General features: G+C 39.4%; 2 protein-coding genes across 6 annotated transcripts in view; one reads left to right on the top strand and one right to left on the bottom strand.

The window, feature by feature from the left end:
* Positions 1-6,711, bottom strand: part of arid4b (AT-rich interaction domain 4B) — a 39,890-nt gene extending 33,179 nt beyond the window's left edge. For both annotated transcript variants that reach the window (XM_005742443.1, XM_005742444.1), the window contains exons 1-2: positions 6,514-6,711; positions 4,158-4,206 (exon numbers count right to left, since the gene is read on the bottom strand). In XM_005742443.1, coding sequence (XP_005742500.1) covers positions 4,158-4,163 — 6 coding nt within the window. In that variant the 5' untranslated portion in view covers positions 4,164-4,206; positions 6,514-6,711. The remainder of the gene's footprint in view (positions 1-4,157; positions 4,207-6,513) is intronic.
* Positions 6,712-6,840: 129 nt separating this feature from the next.
* The window catches only part of ggps1 (geranylgeranyl diphosphate synthase 1), a 16,813-nt gene continuing 7,329 nt past the window's right edge, over positions 6,841-16,324 (top strand). Inside the window, exons 1-3 of one of the 4 annotated variants that reach the window (XM_005742446.2) lie at positions 6,842-6,941; positions 9,993-10,088; positions 13,578-13,648. In XM_005742446.2, coding sequence (XP_005742503.1) covers positions 10,016-10,088; positions 13,578-13,648 — 144 coding nt within the window. In that variant the 5' untranslated portion in view covers positions 6,842-6,941; positions 9,993-10,015. Of the gene's footprint in view, positions 6,942-7,075; positions 7,428-9,992; positions 10,089-13,577; positions 13,649-16,324 lie in introns of those variants that run through there. The other 3 variants (XM_005742445.2, XM_005742448.2, XM_005742447.2) reach the window with 3 other exon arrangements.

The following is a 16,324-nucleotide window of genomic DNA, read 5'->3' as shown; positions in this document are numbered from 1 at the left end:
AGCCCTACTACATACTAGCAAGTATTCCTAACAGAGTATTAACTGAAAATCTCTTAGCAATGTTGAATGAAAGGTACACTGAAACTGAGTTACAAATCAAGCTAAGTGAGTGTAAATGTAAAAAAGTATAATCAGTATAATTGGTTACATTCACAACTACTTGCGCTATTATTTTTTAAGTGTCGCTACCGAGACCAGGACCCAAGTGAAGTAATATAAACATGAATGTCACTTAAAGATACAACGTTGAAATTTAAGTACAGCTAAAAATCATGAATGAACAGGCTGACTTTACTTTTACTTTATGCATTTTTTAAACATATAAAATGTAAGTACTGTTTTTTTACAAAGAATGATTATATTGTTTGTATCCAGATCTACGTAATACTAACCAAAAGTGAACCATAGCTTTTAAATGTGATCATGAGGTGTACTTTTCAAAGCACATTAGACAGCCTACTCTACCTGACCTCCTGAGTCCATCTTCTCAAATGCAAAAATAGGAACCAAATGACTGCACTGCATACAGTTTACGGCCACAGAAATAACTAATTTCACTGTAACAGCAAAATCTGCATACTCACTGCTTTGACACAACAGAGCAACTCGGGACTAGAACTGCAGTTCAAGTTTATAAAGGACAGATTTAAAAGGGGATGGTCAAACTTAAAAGCCGAGCTCTCCTGATATTCCTAAAATGTAACTCAAAAACATCTTTCATCAGACCTCCCCTGCCTCATTCTTACACACCCAGCACCTCCAGTTTGCAAGCCATGCTTTTTTTTATTATTGATTTTCCAGTTTTATGACCATGTAATAAAAACACTGACAAAGTTGTTTGGAAAAATATGGAAAACTTCCTCTTTATAAGATCAAACTGTGATGAAAATAAAGTCGGAAAAGTACTTTTCCTGTAGTGTTGTTTTGTCGTATAGAATCTATAGAAAATCAACGTTTTCACTGTTGTGTGAGTTTAAGCTTTACACAATTACACTCACACACAATCAAACCCTTTTGTTGTTATTAACAAAAGCGACGAATGTCCTTAATATTACTGACTGTGGTTGAATTTAGAGTAGTCCGCTGCTATTGATACTACTACATAAAAGCAGAAGCTTAATGTATTCCACTTCTTTTATAACAAATTTATTAAGGATTTAAACAAACATCCAACACTTCTAACTTCTTATAATGGGTCTAATGTTTACAGCATTTCATCTTACACACTGTATTACAGCAGTGTGCATGTGTGCGCGCGCAGCTGGTGAAGAAAGCCTGCAGACCATGAGCCTAAGTGACATATAACGCTAAGTGAACATAATGAAAAGTTGTCCTACTTACAGAGCAATTTACAGTTTAGGCATTGAGCAGATGCTCATACACACAGCGGTAAAATGAGTGAGCACTCCTCTAGCATCAATAGAGCCACACAAACTCAGAGCGCTGTGAAAACAACAAATGCTACAACATTAAACACAAAATGTCAGTGTGGGAACATCACTGCTTTCAGCTGACGCATGGATGTGAACATTTAAGCATAATAATCATCTACTAGAGGCCTACTGCAACCCATGTGGAAACAACAATAACTGCAAAATGGTCACAGTTACTAATAGCACCATGTTTCATGAGTTTTTATATGTTTAGCTTTATTCAAAGAGACGTCGGGGAAATTAAGCAGCAAAAGGCCAACATAACATGCAAGTCAGGCGGTATCTGCTAAAGTCACGTTTTTCCTCAGTGTGCATCTCGGCTTATTGAAGTGCATTTCCAGTATTGGCAATCAAAACTCCTCTCGCCACACAAATAGGTCATTATATAATCGCAGACCACCAAAAAAACCCCCAAAAAAACGCAGACCACCCAGTAGCTTAAGTTAGCGTTACCACTAGGACAACCAACAGAAAGAGTTTGGATTAGGGCTGCTCGATTATGGCAAAAATGATAATCACGATTATTTTCACTGAAATTGAGATCTCGATTATTTGATGATATTTATTTAACCCTTACGACCTACTATAGAACCAAGTCCGCCAGAGCTTATATTATTTTTTTACATGTTGTAGTGCCATTTGTGGGAGCATTTCAAGTTGCTATACAACTATTATAGCCCATATTTTAATAATATGTATGCATTAAGTCCATAGTAACTACATTAATTGCAAAAAAGTGCAATAAACTACTAAAAAAAATTGAAAATCATTTTTGTTTTTTTTACATATATTTCTACTTGGAGAAATTTAAGAGGTTTATCCCCCAAAACTTTAAATACAAAAAAGTTGCAAAAAATAGTTTACAACAACAGGAAATTTATTTTGAGTGTCTTCATAGTTTTATTTTGGAGATACACCAATTTTTATATACTGCAGGAAAAACGAAAAAACAATCCTATGATGCAAATTTGCAAAGAAAACAGCATGTGCATCAAAATAAACTATTTCCAGCAGTGCAATTCGAGTTCTAAGCATCCCAGAAACTATTCAGAAAAGTCATGCCTTACTGTATAAAACACCAGTATAGGCTTTTAAGGCCTACAAGTAAAAAACTACATTTTCCGCGAAAATGACGTCATTTCTGGTTTCGGGCAGGAAATGGCGGACATGCGATAATTGACGCTGAGTATGTTTCACTGTGGGAAGTGTTACGAACAGCTGTGTTTCTGGAATATTATGTTTTTGTTCCTGCAAGCGCTTTTTATGCAATTTTTGCAAAGCTATATGTGGAAGGAAACCGTGACCGAGGACAAGTTGATGTCATAAGATGTAAGTACAACTCCTCTGGTTTCATATGCAAAAAAAAATTATTGCGCTATCTTACACGGCTCAGGGTTCTTCAAGGATTTAAAAATAGTTACACAAAACGGAGCTTGCAGCTCTGACCGGCTTTAAAGGGTTAACAATAACAATGTATTGAATAATGACTTTAAAAAATAATATAAAATAGTGTGCAACACCACTGAAGTTTTTTTTAACCTCTCTTTTCAACCAACGGCAGTCACTCTCCTCTCCAAATAACTTCTGCTTAGCTTTCCGAGCTTCCCTCGGGTCCTCTTAATCAGCAGTCTCCAACCTCTTTTGCGCCACGGACCAGTTTATGCCCGACAATATTTTCACGGACCGGCCTTTAAGGTATTGCGGATAAATGAGGGAGGGGCTAATAATCGGCTCAGTCATTTTTAATGATTGTTGAAAGCCCAGATCGTAATCGTGATTAAAATTCGATTAATTGAGCAGCCCTAGTTTGGATGTAGACAAACATATCAAAGTGGCATCTATCTTTGTATCCCCCTGCTCTTTCTGCTTGCACTTTAATAACTAAATAATTTGGCTGAAGGTGACATGTTTATTAGTGGGTGGCGGTTTAGTCCGATTAACCACAATAAGCATAACAAAGTAGCTAATCATTACCAGAGCTGCTTGTAATGTGGCCACTATCAACTCTCCGATCACAAAGCCTGGCAACTTCTTGTTCTACTTGGTTTATGTTCCTCACACATCACTATTACCTTACATGAGTCAGGAAACAAAAACAAACAAACACAAAAAAAACTCATGTGCGTTATACTAATTGCTCTGCAGGTTACGAGGCAGCATAATGACTCATGTGGCAACAAATGATAAGTTAGGACACTGCCTGCAGTCATAACTGCAGCTATAACACGAGAATAAATAGCTCAAATCACTGAGAGAGACAGCTGTGTTTTTTCAGGCTAAATAAGGCTGAAGAAAACAATGTCATGACCAAGTTTTTCTTAAATCTCATCATGAAGTTCACAAGCCACACCTTTGGTATAAATTTAGAGCCACATACACATACATCACTTCACATCCACGCCCTCTCGTCTTATAATTCAATGCCAACACATAACAAAGCACAACATTAATATTACAATTTTCAATTTGCATTTGCAAAGCAAGCTGAAGACACTAGAAACTCAACATCGGGGACATCAAACAATTGTATTAGTCTGGCTTTTATCCAGGATGCTGTGTTTACATATACATTTAATAGGAAGATCCAACCGTTTAATTCCTCTGGTTAAGTCGTGTTTACATAAGAGCTGAATGAAACTGAGCTGCAGAAGTAGTAGAGCTAATGGGAGCTTCCCGGTGCTACTGAGCACATGCAAGATAAAAAAAAAAAATGAATGAACATACCTTCATCCCTCTATGAGTCCTCTAGGTGACCAGTTTAACGGATCCCAAGCTGGAAAAACAAAGAGGTAGGAGAAGCTGTTAGAAATTTCAGAGAGTGCCAACTTATGTCTGCCACAACAAGACACGATTATGTTATGATGACATCACTTCTTCTGCTACACTGCTGGATGCAATGAAGAAAAAGCTGGGCGGTAGATGCTCACTTTAAACGGCTTGGGGAAAAAACATCGACGACTGCACACGAAACATCTTTCTTTTCTTTACATCCTGCAACACATCTGCTCGAGAAAGAGACAGACAAGGGTGTGTGTATGTGTGTGTACGGGAGCTTTCCAGTCCAATAATATGTGTTGCAAAGTACACCGTGGCAGGCTGATCGCTCATTCGCAGAGCCTTTAAAGCCGTTTATGTAATGCCCAGCGCACACTGTTGTAAGTCAGTCAGTCAGCGCTAGTCAGCCAGACTTGGCTTGTGACTAAGAACGGCGAGCACAAACAAAGTAACTAGTCGCTACTCGAAGCAAAGGCTTCCTCTGTGTGTGTGTCTGTTTGTGTGCACAGATGGATAATATTGTAGCTGTTTAATGGAGTGATGGACAGTGTTAACAGCCGCACGGCGCTCGTTTCTCCGAGTACACGGCAGCGTGGTGTGCCTGCTGTCTGCACTGCACTGACTATACCAACGCTACAGCAGAGGATGACGCCATTTCTGTAGCTGACAGTAAGCTAGAAAAGGAGAACAGTTGAGCAGGCAAACACTGGGAAAATCCAGGGAACCGCGGTCGCAAGTCACCTGCCCGTGTCACGGCCATTTCTCTCATCGGAGACTGGGATAACGCTGTGTTTTTTGTTACAGGAAAACTGCACCGAGACCATCCATTTTCGTTTTCGCTTCTCTCTCTCCCTCGGTGTCGGTGCACTGCTCTCTGCGGAGAGTGCGCTCGACGGCAATGAATAAATAAATAAATAAAATATATATAAATGTAGAGCGAGGGAGCGAGTTAATAACACAGTAGCTAGACCCCAAAAACCTTTACAGATATGTCATATCACCGCCCTGGTAGTACAAAACACGTCAAGTTGAGCCCCCCCGAAAAAAGAAAAAAAGTGAAGCTCGGCCGTGCAGACCGATTGGAAGTCACTTTCTGAACGGAATGCTCTACTGTGGCATTTCGCTGAACGTTCACGGAGCAGCGATGAGTGGAGATTTGCTCCCGACAAAGAAACAAGTCGACGAAACGGTTCGCAACAAGGTCAAGCTCGAAGACTTGCAACGCAGCAACATCGCGTTAATCCCCCCCCCCCAAATCACCACCACCACCACCACCACACAATTTTATTGTTGTAACACAAGCCAAGGTCGCAGTCCTCCTTTGGTTTAGTTCACGGAGGATACAATGTCATCCGCCCCAGACAATTTGCTAGATCGAGCCGATCCGAGTGAGTGGACTGACCACCACTGCTAGCACCATTCCCAACAACGTTAACACACTCATACAAGCTTCGAGACTCGGTAGTCTTTTCTCCTGTTCTAAAAGCTGCTACAGTGATTAACTAGAGCGTCGAGCTCATTTAAACCTCTCCACTAGTGATTCACGTCCAAGCAGTTTGTTACTTAACATACGTAACATAATAATAACCACAAAAAAAAAATACTGGTCACCGAGAATAACAAGTCATCACTAGCAGTAGGTGGGGAAATATGGATAACCTTTGAGCTGATTTTTATATCCACAACTGATCAAATGGGCGAGTTCCTTGATACACGGTAGCTCCAACCTACATTGGACAAGTCAGTCGTGAGGAGCCAGACGTTACTGGTGGCACAAAAGGAAAGCCTGACAATGCATTTTACCTCCGTTTAACTATATCGTCCGCCCGCTGCTCGACAGATCTCGTCACGCTAATAAGAACTCACCGATTGTTTCGGGTAATATCACTTTTTTCTGTTTAAATGGCTATTCGCGAGCACCGTGGCAGGCGCTACTCGACGACAGCGTCCCCGAGGATTCCTCCGCTCAACAACACAACACTCCGGAGCCTGTCCAGCACACTTGAAACTATTCAGCCACGGAGTAGCATAACCTTTCACTGCGCTCATCCGCCTAATTTGGCTGGCTACGGCTTAACTTTGTTATCGAACTGAACAAGTTTTTTTTTCCTTTTCTTTTTTTAATCTGCAGGTTTCTACTGCCCTGTCGCCAAATTCATTCATTCCTCTAAACCACCCTCCCTAAACACAACACAGCATTAGTTAACAAGTTAGCTAACGTCAAGGTTGGCTTGATAGCAGCAGGGAAGCAAGCTAGTAAAATGTTCTAAATAGCAACGGCTCTGCCGAACAAAAGCAGGCTTACCTATGCTGTCAAGTTGAAAAACACCTCTGGTTTTCGACGAAAGTGGATTAGTAATCCATAGGAACATTTATGAGAAAAATGCGACAGATTTAAACGTCGTCCACCGATTGATGTTGGATGCGGATGGGTAAAAGTCGTTTTCGCAGAGCTGCTGTTTGCCTTGTTGAGTAGCTCCTCTAGCCTAGCTCTTTCTGTGATCCTTCCCCCTCCTCCTGAGAATGATTGACGGGTATACTAATCCCGCCTTTTCAAAAATAAACCCCTCCAATTGGATGGCAGCGACAAAGAAAACGCCTTAGTAACACATGATTGGTCAACCGTGGAGAAAAAATAACCATGGTAAAGTGTCCGGGTGGTTGTTGACACAATACCGGAGACAAAAATGTTGAAAAACTACAACACCCAGTCTTAGAGTACTGGTGTGTTAGGTATGTATGACAGAGTAGCCCGACAGTCGAAGTAAGGTTTTTCTTGGTAACTTACATGTAAGGGATATTATACCGGGCAATGTAGAGATATAAATGCAACGGAGATTAATGCGCTGCACCTATCTGACGTTGCCTAGCTACTTCGCGCCTGCTCTGTAACGTAGACGAAACATATATATGTAGCTCATCAACACTAGCTGGAGAAGTACAAGGCTTGTAGCGTGCTCTATTGTAACGGCGCTAGCTTAGCATAGCACCAGATGAAGTAGCCGACAGCACACCGGTTTAAAATGATATGAAGGTCTGGATATAACAGTTATATTTTGTGCCTTACTCGACCAGCGTGGAAGTGGATGATTTTATCTTGAGAAAGAAAGACATACTGAATGGTGATACACCATTGTGTTAGCCTGCTAACGCTAGCCCAGTAGCAGTGTGGCTAACCGGAATTCAGCACCGGCTAGTTAGCGGACTGAGTCTGCCAAGGTGGGTGGAGTTAAAGTTTCGGTATGTGTTAAGATTCCACGGTAGCATTGTATTTTAAAAGTGGTGTTTTCTGCTCTGCCGGGCATGTTTCATTTCAAATTAATCACTACTGTATGTTCTTAATTTAAAGGGAGCCAGCAAGACGCGAAAACATGATGCAGAAATGTTTCGTAGTTTTTCAGTGTGAGCGTGAAGAAAAATGCAGCTGTACACTGGTTACAATGTGGCTGAAAGTGGCGTAAACGAGGCAAACTTCCTAAATTGCGATGAATTCAGTTAACCTTTCGGTGCATAAAAGTTCAAAACGACAAAAAATACTGCAAAACTAGTGATACATGCAGTTACAATGTACACACATCAAACATCTGATCAAATATAGTTCCATAGTTTTATTTTTGGTGTCTTTATCACAGACTTTTCTGATCTAGTAGTCACAAATCCAAAACAGCCGCACTTTTTTTTTTAATTAAGCCAATCTTTGGGAGTTTTAAGTGCCTCACAGGTGAAGTAGTTGTTTTAAGTTATCCAGTGGCTCATGTGACAGTTTTGTCACCACTACAAGGGGAGTTTATAGTTCTGTTGCCCAGTTCTGCGTAAACAGGTCAAAGTGTAACCCATGGTTACACTTTGTTCGTATGAGTAAAATGTGCTATGTGTCTGATTTCAGCTACACTTAAATGGCCTTGAGTCTCACATTCTTCTTGTCATGTCAGCACGCTATTTCCTGTAAAAAGATTCTGTCTTCAGAAAAATTGTTGACCAATCTGTTATTTAAGAGCTTGGTCGAAGTTTGACGGTGACAAATGACAGATACAAGTAACCTCACTAATAGTATACTTCTTTTTACTCCAGTGTTAGGTGTGTCAAATCTTCGTTTTCTAGAGCTCAGTAGTGTCAACATTAATTCCACCATATTACTTTAGGGTCATTCATCGATTAAATTTAACTGTTTTCTGTTGTGATGTGAGTTAATGTGCTTTTAGTTAATGTCTGCATTTAAAATGTTCCTTTTTAGCATTTGTTAGATTTAAAACTAAATCTGAAGAGCAACTTTTGGTATTTTCTTCTGGTGAGTAAAATTTTAAAGCAAGAGCAAGTGTTACCAGATCACCCCCGGGAGTGAGTTGCTGCCCCAAGTGGAGTAGTTAAAGTATGTAGTACAGGGGTGGGGACCTCCAGGCCTGCAGGTTTTAGATATCACCCTGGGTCAACACATCTGAATCAAGCGATTAGTTCATTACCAGGCCTCTGGAGAATGTTGAGACATGTTGAGGAGGTAAATTAGCCATTTGAATCAGCTGTGTTGGATCAAGGACACATCTGAAACCTGGAGGACACCTGCCCTTGAGTCCTGGAGATCCCCCACCCCTGATATAGTAGTGAGGGATGAAGGGAGCAGAAGATCATATTTGAGCATCATCTGCAGTGTGGTGCTTGTGGTACCAGTTGGTCGTAGTGACAAGAGTCCTGAGCATTAAAGTTAAACTGTCAGTTTAACAGTCTCTGTTCCTGTCCCCAGCTATGGTCATGCAAACAGCTTAAATGAGCTTTTCAGGCAATTCCAGTGTTTTGGGCACTTGACTAGGATTCTTCCTTGACACACCTTAGGTGTAGTGTTTCAGGCAGGTTTCACCAGGAGGACACCCGGAGTAGACCAGGATACACTGGAGAGATCTCTCTACTAGTTTGATAATGTCTTGGTGTACCCCTGGAAAGGGCTGATGCGGATGGTTAGTTATTCCACATTCCGGATATTTCGTAACTTGGATGTCAGAACTTGGGAGTGACGTTACTCTTATATTTTTTTTCCCCTTAAAAACCTGCTGCAAAACATTCATGGATGGAGCCATGAATGTCTTAGACTTTACTAGTGTTTATGCTCAGTGCAGACATCTTGGATTGTTAGCTCTGGGATTGTGGGGCTGCGCTGATGTTCCAAGTAGAAAATCCAAGTTGAGGGGGCATTCCAGATTCAAATTTCAACCGGGAACTTGGAAATTCTGACTTATTTAGGAATACACTTTGTGTCTCTACTAGAATGCTGCCCCTGTAACCTGGACCAGGAGAAGCAGCAGAAAATCAGTCGACATTTAGAGTATATAAGTCTGTCATTGTACATTAGATGTATTTAACTATTCTGTTTAATGCAAAACGGTTCTAGCACTTAAAAATAAATAAATAAGGCTTTGAAAAATAATGAACCCTGAAAGAAGATGCAGACATTCACACTTTTAGGACATGACTGGGCTTGAAGGCATAATGTTCATTAATGAATTCAAAATTCACATTCCACACGTCAAGCAATAAAAATAACAAATCCAAACAGGAATTTTTTTTGTATATAATAGTTAAAATGGCGTTTTGAATTCATCAGAACTTCAGTGTTCAAAACAAAGTTGCACCCATAGTGGGGTATTTTTATTTTTATTATTATTATTTTTTATGGTTTGTTCTTTGTTCTAGTGACGTTGTTATGAGGCCAAATGACACAGTGCATGCATTCGCTCAAAAACCAAATTTTTCTTTTAATAAATTGCTTTTTGTGTTCTTTATTTTCCATTATAGATATATTGTATAAAGTTGAAGCAATGGACCATGGCACGGAGGCTGCTGCTGACCGAATCTTGCTGGAACCATATAAATACTTGTTGCAACTGCCAGGTGAGTCTCTTTGTCTCTCAGTGACCACAGGGGCAGGAAGGAGATGTAGATAAACAAGCAGCTTTAATGTCTTAAGTTTTTAAGTCAGTGCCTACTCAAATCGACCTGGCATGGTTCTCCATGGTTTTCAGGGTTTTCCACTAGGCCATAGTACCTGGTACCAGGTACTTTTTTTAGTACCTGCTCGCCCCGGGTTCAAAGCGATCTGAGTAAAATACTAAAATGCCATCGATACTAAAATACTAAAATGCCATCGATTGGCTGGTCAGTAGTGTCACTCGATGAGTCATAAGAGCGTCTCATTCGGGAAAATTAAACTGCCATTTTTGAAACCCAGCAATGAGGGAGATGATTACAAAAATCAACGCTGTGATCCCCGAGTCTGACAAAAAGCCACAGACTCAGTAGCAGGTATATTCATGCGGCAACATCCACCTTTTTTGTAGCATTTGCGTCATATGTTAATGTCGCAGGACGCTTGGATGCGTTGCTATGACGACAACCATGCACATTATGTAGTACTGAATTGTAATTGAAAACCAGTCGAGTTGTGGTGATCCGTGGCGAGTCGATCCAAGTAGGTACTAATGGAAAAGGGGCTTTACATATAGCTGATGAGTACTTTAGCTACACTGACCTGAGCTGCTTGCTTCCTTTTTTGTATTTGTGGAACAGAGCATGAGGACAATATCTTGGATACTGAACACGATAAAAGGCTCCAGTTCAGACACAGTCGGCACAATAAAGATTGGCAGATGTTGGTCTTTTTATAAACACCGTATGATGCTGCAGTACTGGCATATTAGGTGTTAAACTAAAGAATGTCACACAAGCAGTATTTCTAGTAATCAGGTTTGAAAACGTGGGGGTTGTCTAATTTATGATAACTGGAATAGTCTCCTGATGTCCTCACTGCAGGAGTAAACATCTGTCAGACAGTCAAGAACTGTGGGGTTTCACAGATGATGAACTCAAAAACACTCAAATGCTAACTGTGAGAGCAAATGATTCTGACTTCTTCGGGAGTCTGATAAGGGAGTGTGTGCGCAAGTCTGTGACTAATAGACGAGATACACAGATATGGGTTTGGATGTTAGCATATTTCATATTTTATGAGGGGAAAAGGTTCATTGAGGATTCCAGTCTTCTTAAATTATTGGTGTCTGAGGGGAAACTTTGCCAAAAGGATGAGTGTAAAAGAATTATGGTTATACATTGGAAAAGGGATTGTCTTATAATCAGTTGAGCATAATCATAAGTTATAGCTTACAGATTTCAGCTTTTAACAAAGTATTTCAAGTAATTTTGGTGTTTGGCGCATTCGCTCTAATGTCTTTGAAATAAAACCACACTAACTGACTGATATTTGCTATTACATTATAATATGTAGTTTTACAGCAGTATATTGCTTTCTTTTTGTTGAGGGTATTATTATTTTTTCTAAGCTTTAAAGTTACATGCTTTTTATTTCAATGTTCACCACAGACTGGCTTGACAATAATTTGAGCATAAACCAATTTGCTGTATTTGTAATCTCTTTGATTCGAGTATGAGGCTGTAATGCACAGAATAATGACTTCTAATATTAATAAAATGGAACAGCTGTAGAAATGAGACAATGAAACCCTGAAATGAGCAAGCTGTGCACATCTCTGTGTGTACGGTTTTTACTAAGCTAACTACCTTTAATTTAGCAAACTCCCACCGTAAGGGTGTGTTTTGACTGATGAAACTGTGTCGTACTCGGGCTCGGACATCTGGTTGCTGTATTTTACAAGTTTTATTGCACAAGCACAAACTAACACCAGTACAGTAACCGTGCCTTTACAGAAGCCAGGTAATCAACTGAAAGACACAAATAAAACAACCATACAACATTAATAAAGCAACACTATTAATGACAGTACAGTTTAGTAACAATCATATTTATAAGCTTTAACACGTTACTAAGTTAACACAGAAACTCACCAGCTCGGCTTCATCAGTCATAACGGCAATCTCAATGAAAAGAAGATCCGGCAGGTAGGATCTATGATTAGCCGTTAACACGTACCATTCCAAACTTAGATAAATCACTCCGCCGTAAATAAATTTGACATTTAAAGCAAATATGAGTCTGGCTGATAATAAATCACAACAAACAAATTGGCATCTTAGTAATATGGGAAAAACCACACACTGTGCATGTTTAAGTGTTTTCTTTAGTGTGGATTCTCATTCCTAGCAGCTGTTTTTGAGATTTAATTATTGCTTCAGTTTTGATTGGTCACTTCTCGTCAGTAGAGAAAAGCCTGACCTAACACCAGACGTTAATTTGGATAAATGAGACATGTGCCTGGTATTTGTTAGTAGGGTTGTTTCTCTGCTAGAAGTTGCACCCTTTTTCCTTCCTGGCTCTGTGTTTCACAAATTACATTTTAAATGGAACAAAGGATGGCGCCAGGTCTCTATTTTAAGTTGAGGCGATGTTGGTTAATATTAAAAGAACTGCATTTGGAATATACTCGAGACCTTTTAAGGCATAGTGTCTCAATTGTAAGATAGACATATCATTATACTCCTAATGGTTTAGACTATGGCTTTGAGCACTCGGTGAAAACTGCTTTACAGCACAGTTCAATAGGATGAAGGAGGAAAAGATGCCTTAAATGTTGTCTTTGAAGATAAAAATATCTGTTAATCCTGCCTGTGTTTCCAGCTTTTTAGTGTTTTAGTCAGGTAGGAGCTCAGCGGGAGCTGATCAACTAATGGTTTAAATGTTCACCCTCACTTAATCTTCAACTGTGTTTTGTATAAGTGGAGTTAAAATGTGTTTTATCTGTGTGAGACTGGTGTTTATTTAGCCTCATTGCACACTAAATGCAAAAGCCATTTCTTTGAGAACACTCTGTACCTGCAACTCTATAATTAAAGCTTTGGTCCATACGTTTTCGTAAAGTGACAAAATTTTTGTGATTTTTACCTCTGTGCAGCACAACAGTGGATTTTTCACTCCAACAATTAAGATGTGAACAGACTTCATGCTTAAATTCAAAGGGTTTAACAAAAGTATTGCATTAACTGTTTAGGAATTATAGCCATTTTTATACACAGTCCCCGATTTACAGAGGCTCAAAAGTAAATGGCCAAGTCAGTTACAAGGAGTCCGATCTGTTTTCCTTCATTATTTCATGACATATCAGAACTCTTAGTTGGTGGAGTAGTCATTTACTACGACTACTGGGGCCTCCACCAGAGCCCAGCATGTGATAAATGAAGATTATTTTAGATTGGAAATCAAGGAAATTGACTGTAATAGAGTGAAGGAATGAAAAAAGGAAGGTTTAAATGACCATAATGGGTCCATTTGGGGGTGGGACAACCCCGAAATTGTCCACATGAAGTCTTTGTGTGAAGTAATACCACTGTAGATGCCACGTCCTTTTAGGATAAAACAATTGATCTTTTTCTTTTTTTTTTTTCTTTTTTTTTGTTCTGCTCTTTCGGTAGGAAAACAAGTGAGAACAAAACTCGCCCAAGCATTTAACCACTGGCTCAATGTTCCCGAGGACAAACTGCAGGTGAGAAAAATCATCCGTTTTGCTGCCAGAGCTGTCTGGTGTTAATTGTTGCTGACAGATTTAGGAAGGTGAAATGAAACTGTGCTCGTTCAGAACAGGTAGTTTATTTTTGCAATGCGACCATTTTGCATTTTATCAGCAGAGTTGTTCCTAAGTGTAAAGCTTGTGAGAAGAGCTTAGAGCGCACATGATTAATTAAAGGAGATTGTTAATGCAGCTGAGGATTAAGTGGAACGAGATGGTGGGGGGGAAAAAAACGATGCAAAGCTTTTAAAAACTGTTCAGTTTCTCTGCATTTTAAACCTTTGTTTCTCCAGTTTTAATGAATTCCTAAGATTGAATGCATTGTGTTTACCTTTGGTGTGTTATATTTGTTCATGTTGCTGGAGCATTAGAGATGCACACTTGGGTAACACAGTGACTTGCATATACTGTGTATGTCGCCATTGTGATTCAAACACTGGTTTTCAACTCTGCGGTGCAAGTTTTGTCCATGGCTGTGCTAGTTTGTGGTGCCAGAAGTTGCCTTATTTGGACTAGTGTAGTGCAAAGTTATCAGCTAAAGCTAGATATTTTGGTTAACAAAATTAATTCATGGTTCAACAGCGACAGATCTGCTAATTATTACAAAGTAACAGACTAATAAACTACAGTTACACTCGCCAAGACTGAAGCACAAACATCTGTGATGAACTGTACCACACATGTACAGTCAATCGGCTTAAAACATGCACGCAGAATGAAGAGGTCCAGTTTAATAAGGTAAAGCCTAGTAGACTATGAAGTTGGGCATCTTTAACAAGTGTCTATGGGGATTGGCTCTGTTTTTGACGCTGGTCTCAAGTGGCCACCACAGGAATTTCCAGTTTTATCACTTCCTTGTTGGCTTCCTTTTTCAGCCTGCTGCTGGTTAAAGGTACACTGTGTAAAATCTCACTGCTAGATGTCGGTGGATTGCAGATTTCATTCAGCTGAACTTTGTTTTCTTACCCCTCCCAATTCAAGTGATGGTGGCTGCTGTAAGACAAACAACTCTGGCCAGCTGTAGTGAGTCAGTTTAGCTCAGCTGTCAATGCCTCCACATCGGTTTATTCTCGAGAAGGCTTTATAACTTGTAAAAGGAGTTCAATATGAATTGATGAGTCAGTGAAGCTCATTTCTGTCTGATGACAGTGATACTGAAATTAGTTGTTGAGGACTTTTCTTTCTGTAAGTGCTGCCGTTTTTGCTGCTGTTAGTGGTTTTAGTGTGACTGATCTAACATTGTTGAACTTTTTTTTTTTTTTTTTTTTAAGGACAGCCAAGCTTAACATTAACTGGCATAATGTTAGCTTTTAATCAGCTGTGGTTGATTAGCTGGCTCGTTGTCAGCAGTTTGGAGGCTAATTTCCTGATGATATGTAATTGTAACAATATTGGGAATAAATAAGTTTGTTTATGCATGTTTTTGTGTGTTAGAGCCCTGACTTCAGCTTAGGAGATGGAATTGGGTCGGCAACTGTATTCAAGATGGGAGGGCAACATGGTAGCTTCCAAAAACCAGTGCCCGTCTGTCTTTTTAATGGATTAATTCTAACTTGATAGGAATGCATCTCTGTGTGTTGGCGATGCCGTAATTGTTGCATTACGTAATTGCATACCAATCGATGTGCGCTTAGAAGTAAATTCTTTTTACCTCAAAAGGACTGACTGTACCTTTTTAATGAATTGTCATTTTATAACTGCTAGTGACCTTGTTTACATTACATGTAGCCAGCTGACTGCTTTAAGAGAGGAGTGAGAGGTGTGACAGCTACAAGGCATGATTCCTTATCCCATCTGTACATCTCTAAATTGACGGCCACATTATTACACGTTTAGAGGGCCGATTCAAAAAGAGCTCATGTTGCTCTGATGACTGGTCATTGAGCTAGTTAGAGGCACAAGGTTCATTCATCATCCAGCTTTGTGGCTTGAAGCTAAATTTGATGCAACTAACAACACCAAGCTGTGTCAGATCAGGGCATGTTGTGTAGACATTTTCATTTATTTATTTATTTATTTATTTATTTAAAAATCTATTTTTATGACACTGATTTCCATCCCCTGAATGCCACAGAAGCTCCCAGTAAACTCCACTAAGGAATGGTCTACATAGAAATGCAGAGAAGAACAAATGAAATATGTCAAACAATCCCTTTTATTGGCTACACTATATAAAGACATTAAATGCAATACATCAGAAAAACAAGATAACTCCATGCCTAGAGGTATGCTAAACACTGTAAGAATGTATGTGGTGATACATGTTTTACTTCCAATAGTACGTGTTTGTGGCTTTACTCACTGAATTCAGTTCAGTGTATATTTGTTCATACAAGTTTCACTGCTTACACTCTTTTTTTATGAGTTTGTGTGCATGCTGGGCATCACATCACCCTTTCACTAGAAGACTGGGATGGAAATTTCATAATGATTGCAGAACTTCTCAATTGTCTTCTTTTGTTTCATTTTCTCTGAAGCTGGATGGACAAATGAAAGCAAATGTGGATTAACAGCAGTTTCAGTATGATGTGGCAGCTGCTGTTTATATTGGGATATTTCAAGATGAAAAGCATTTAAAACTTGGATGATCTTTTAAAGAAAGTTATGCTTAGTTGTAGGTTTTTTTTGTTTAGTTTTTTATAAAAGTGGGTA

This window comes from Pundamilia nyererei, unplaced genomic scaffold, assembly GCF_000239375.1.
Source record: "Pundamilia nyererei isolate P.nyererei 1_Seehausen unplaced genomic scaffold, PunNye1.0 scaffold00120, whole genome shotgun sequence".
NCBI classification, from domain to species: Eukaryota; Metazoa; Chordata; class Actinopteri; order Cichliformes; family Cichlidae; genus Pundamilia; species Pundamilia nyererei.
Note: the sequence above shows the minus strand (reverse complement) of the source record. Positions and strands in the feature narration are given on the sequence as shown.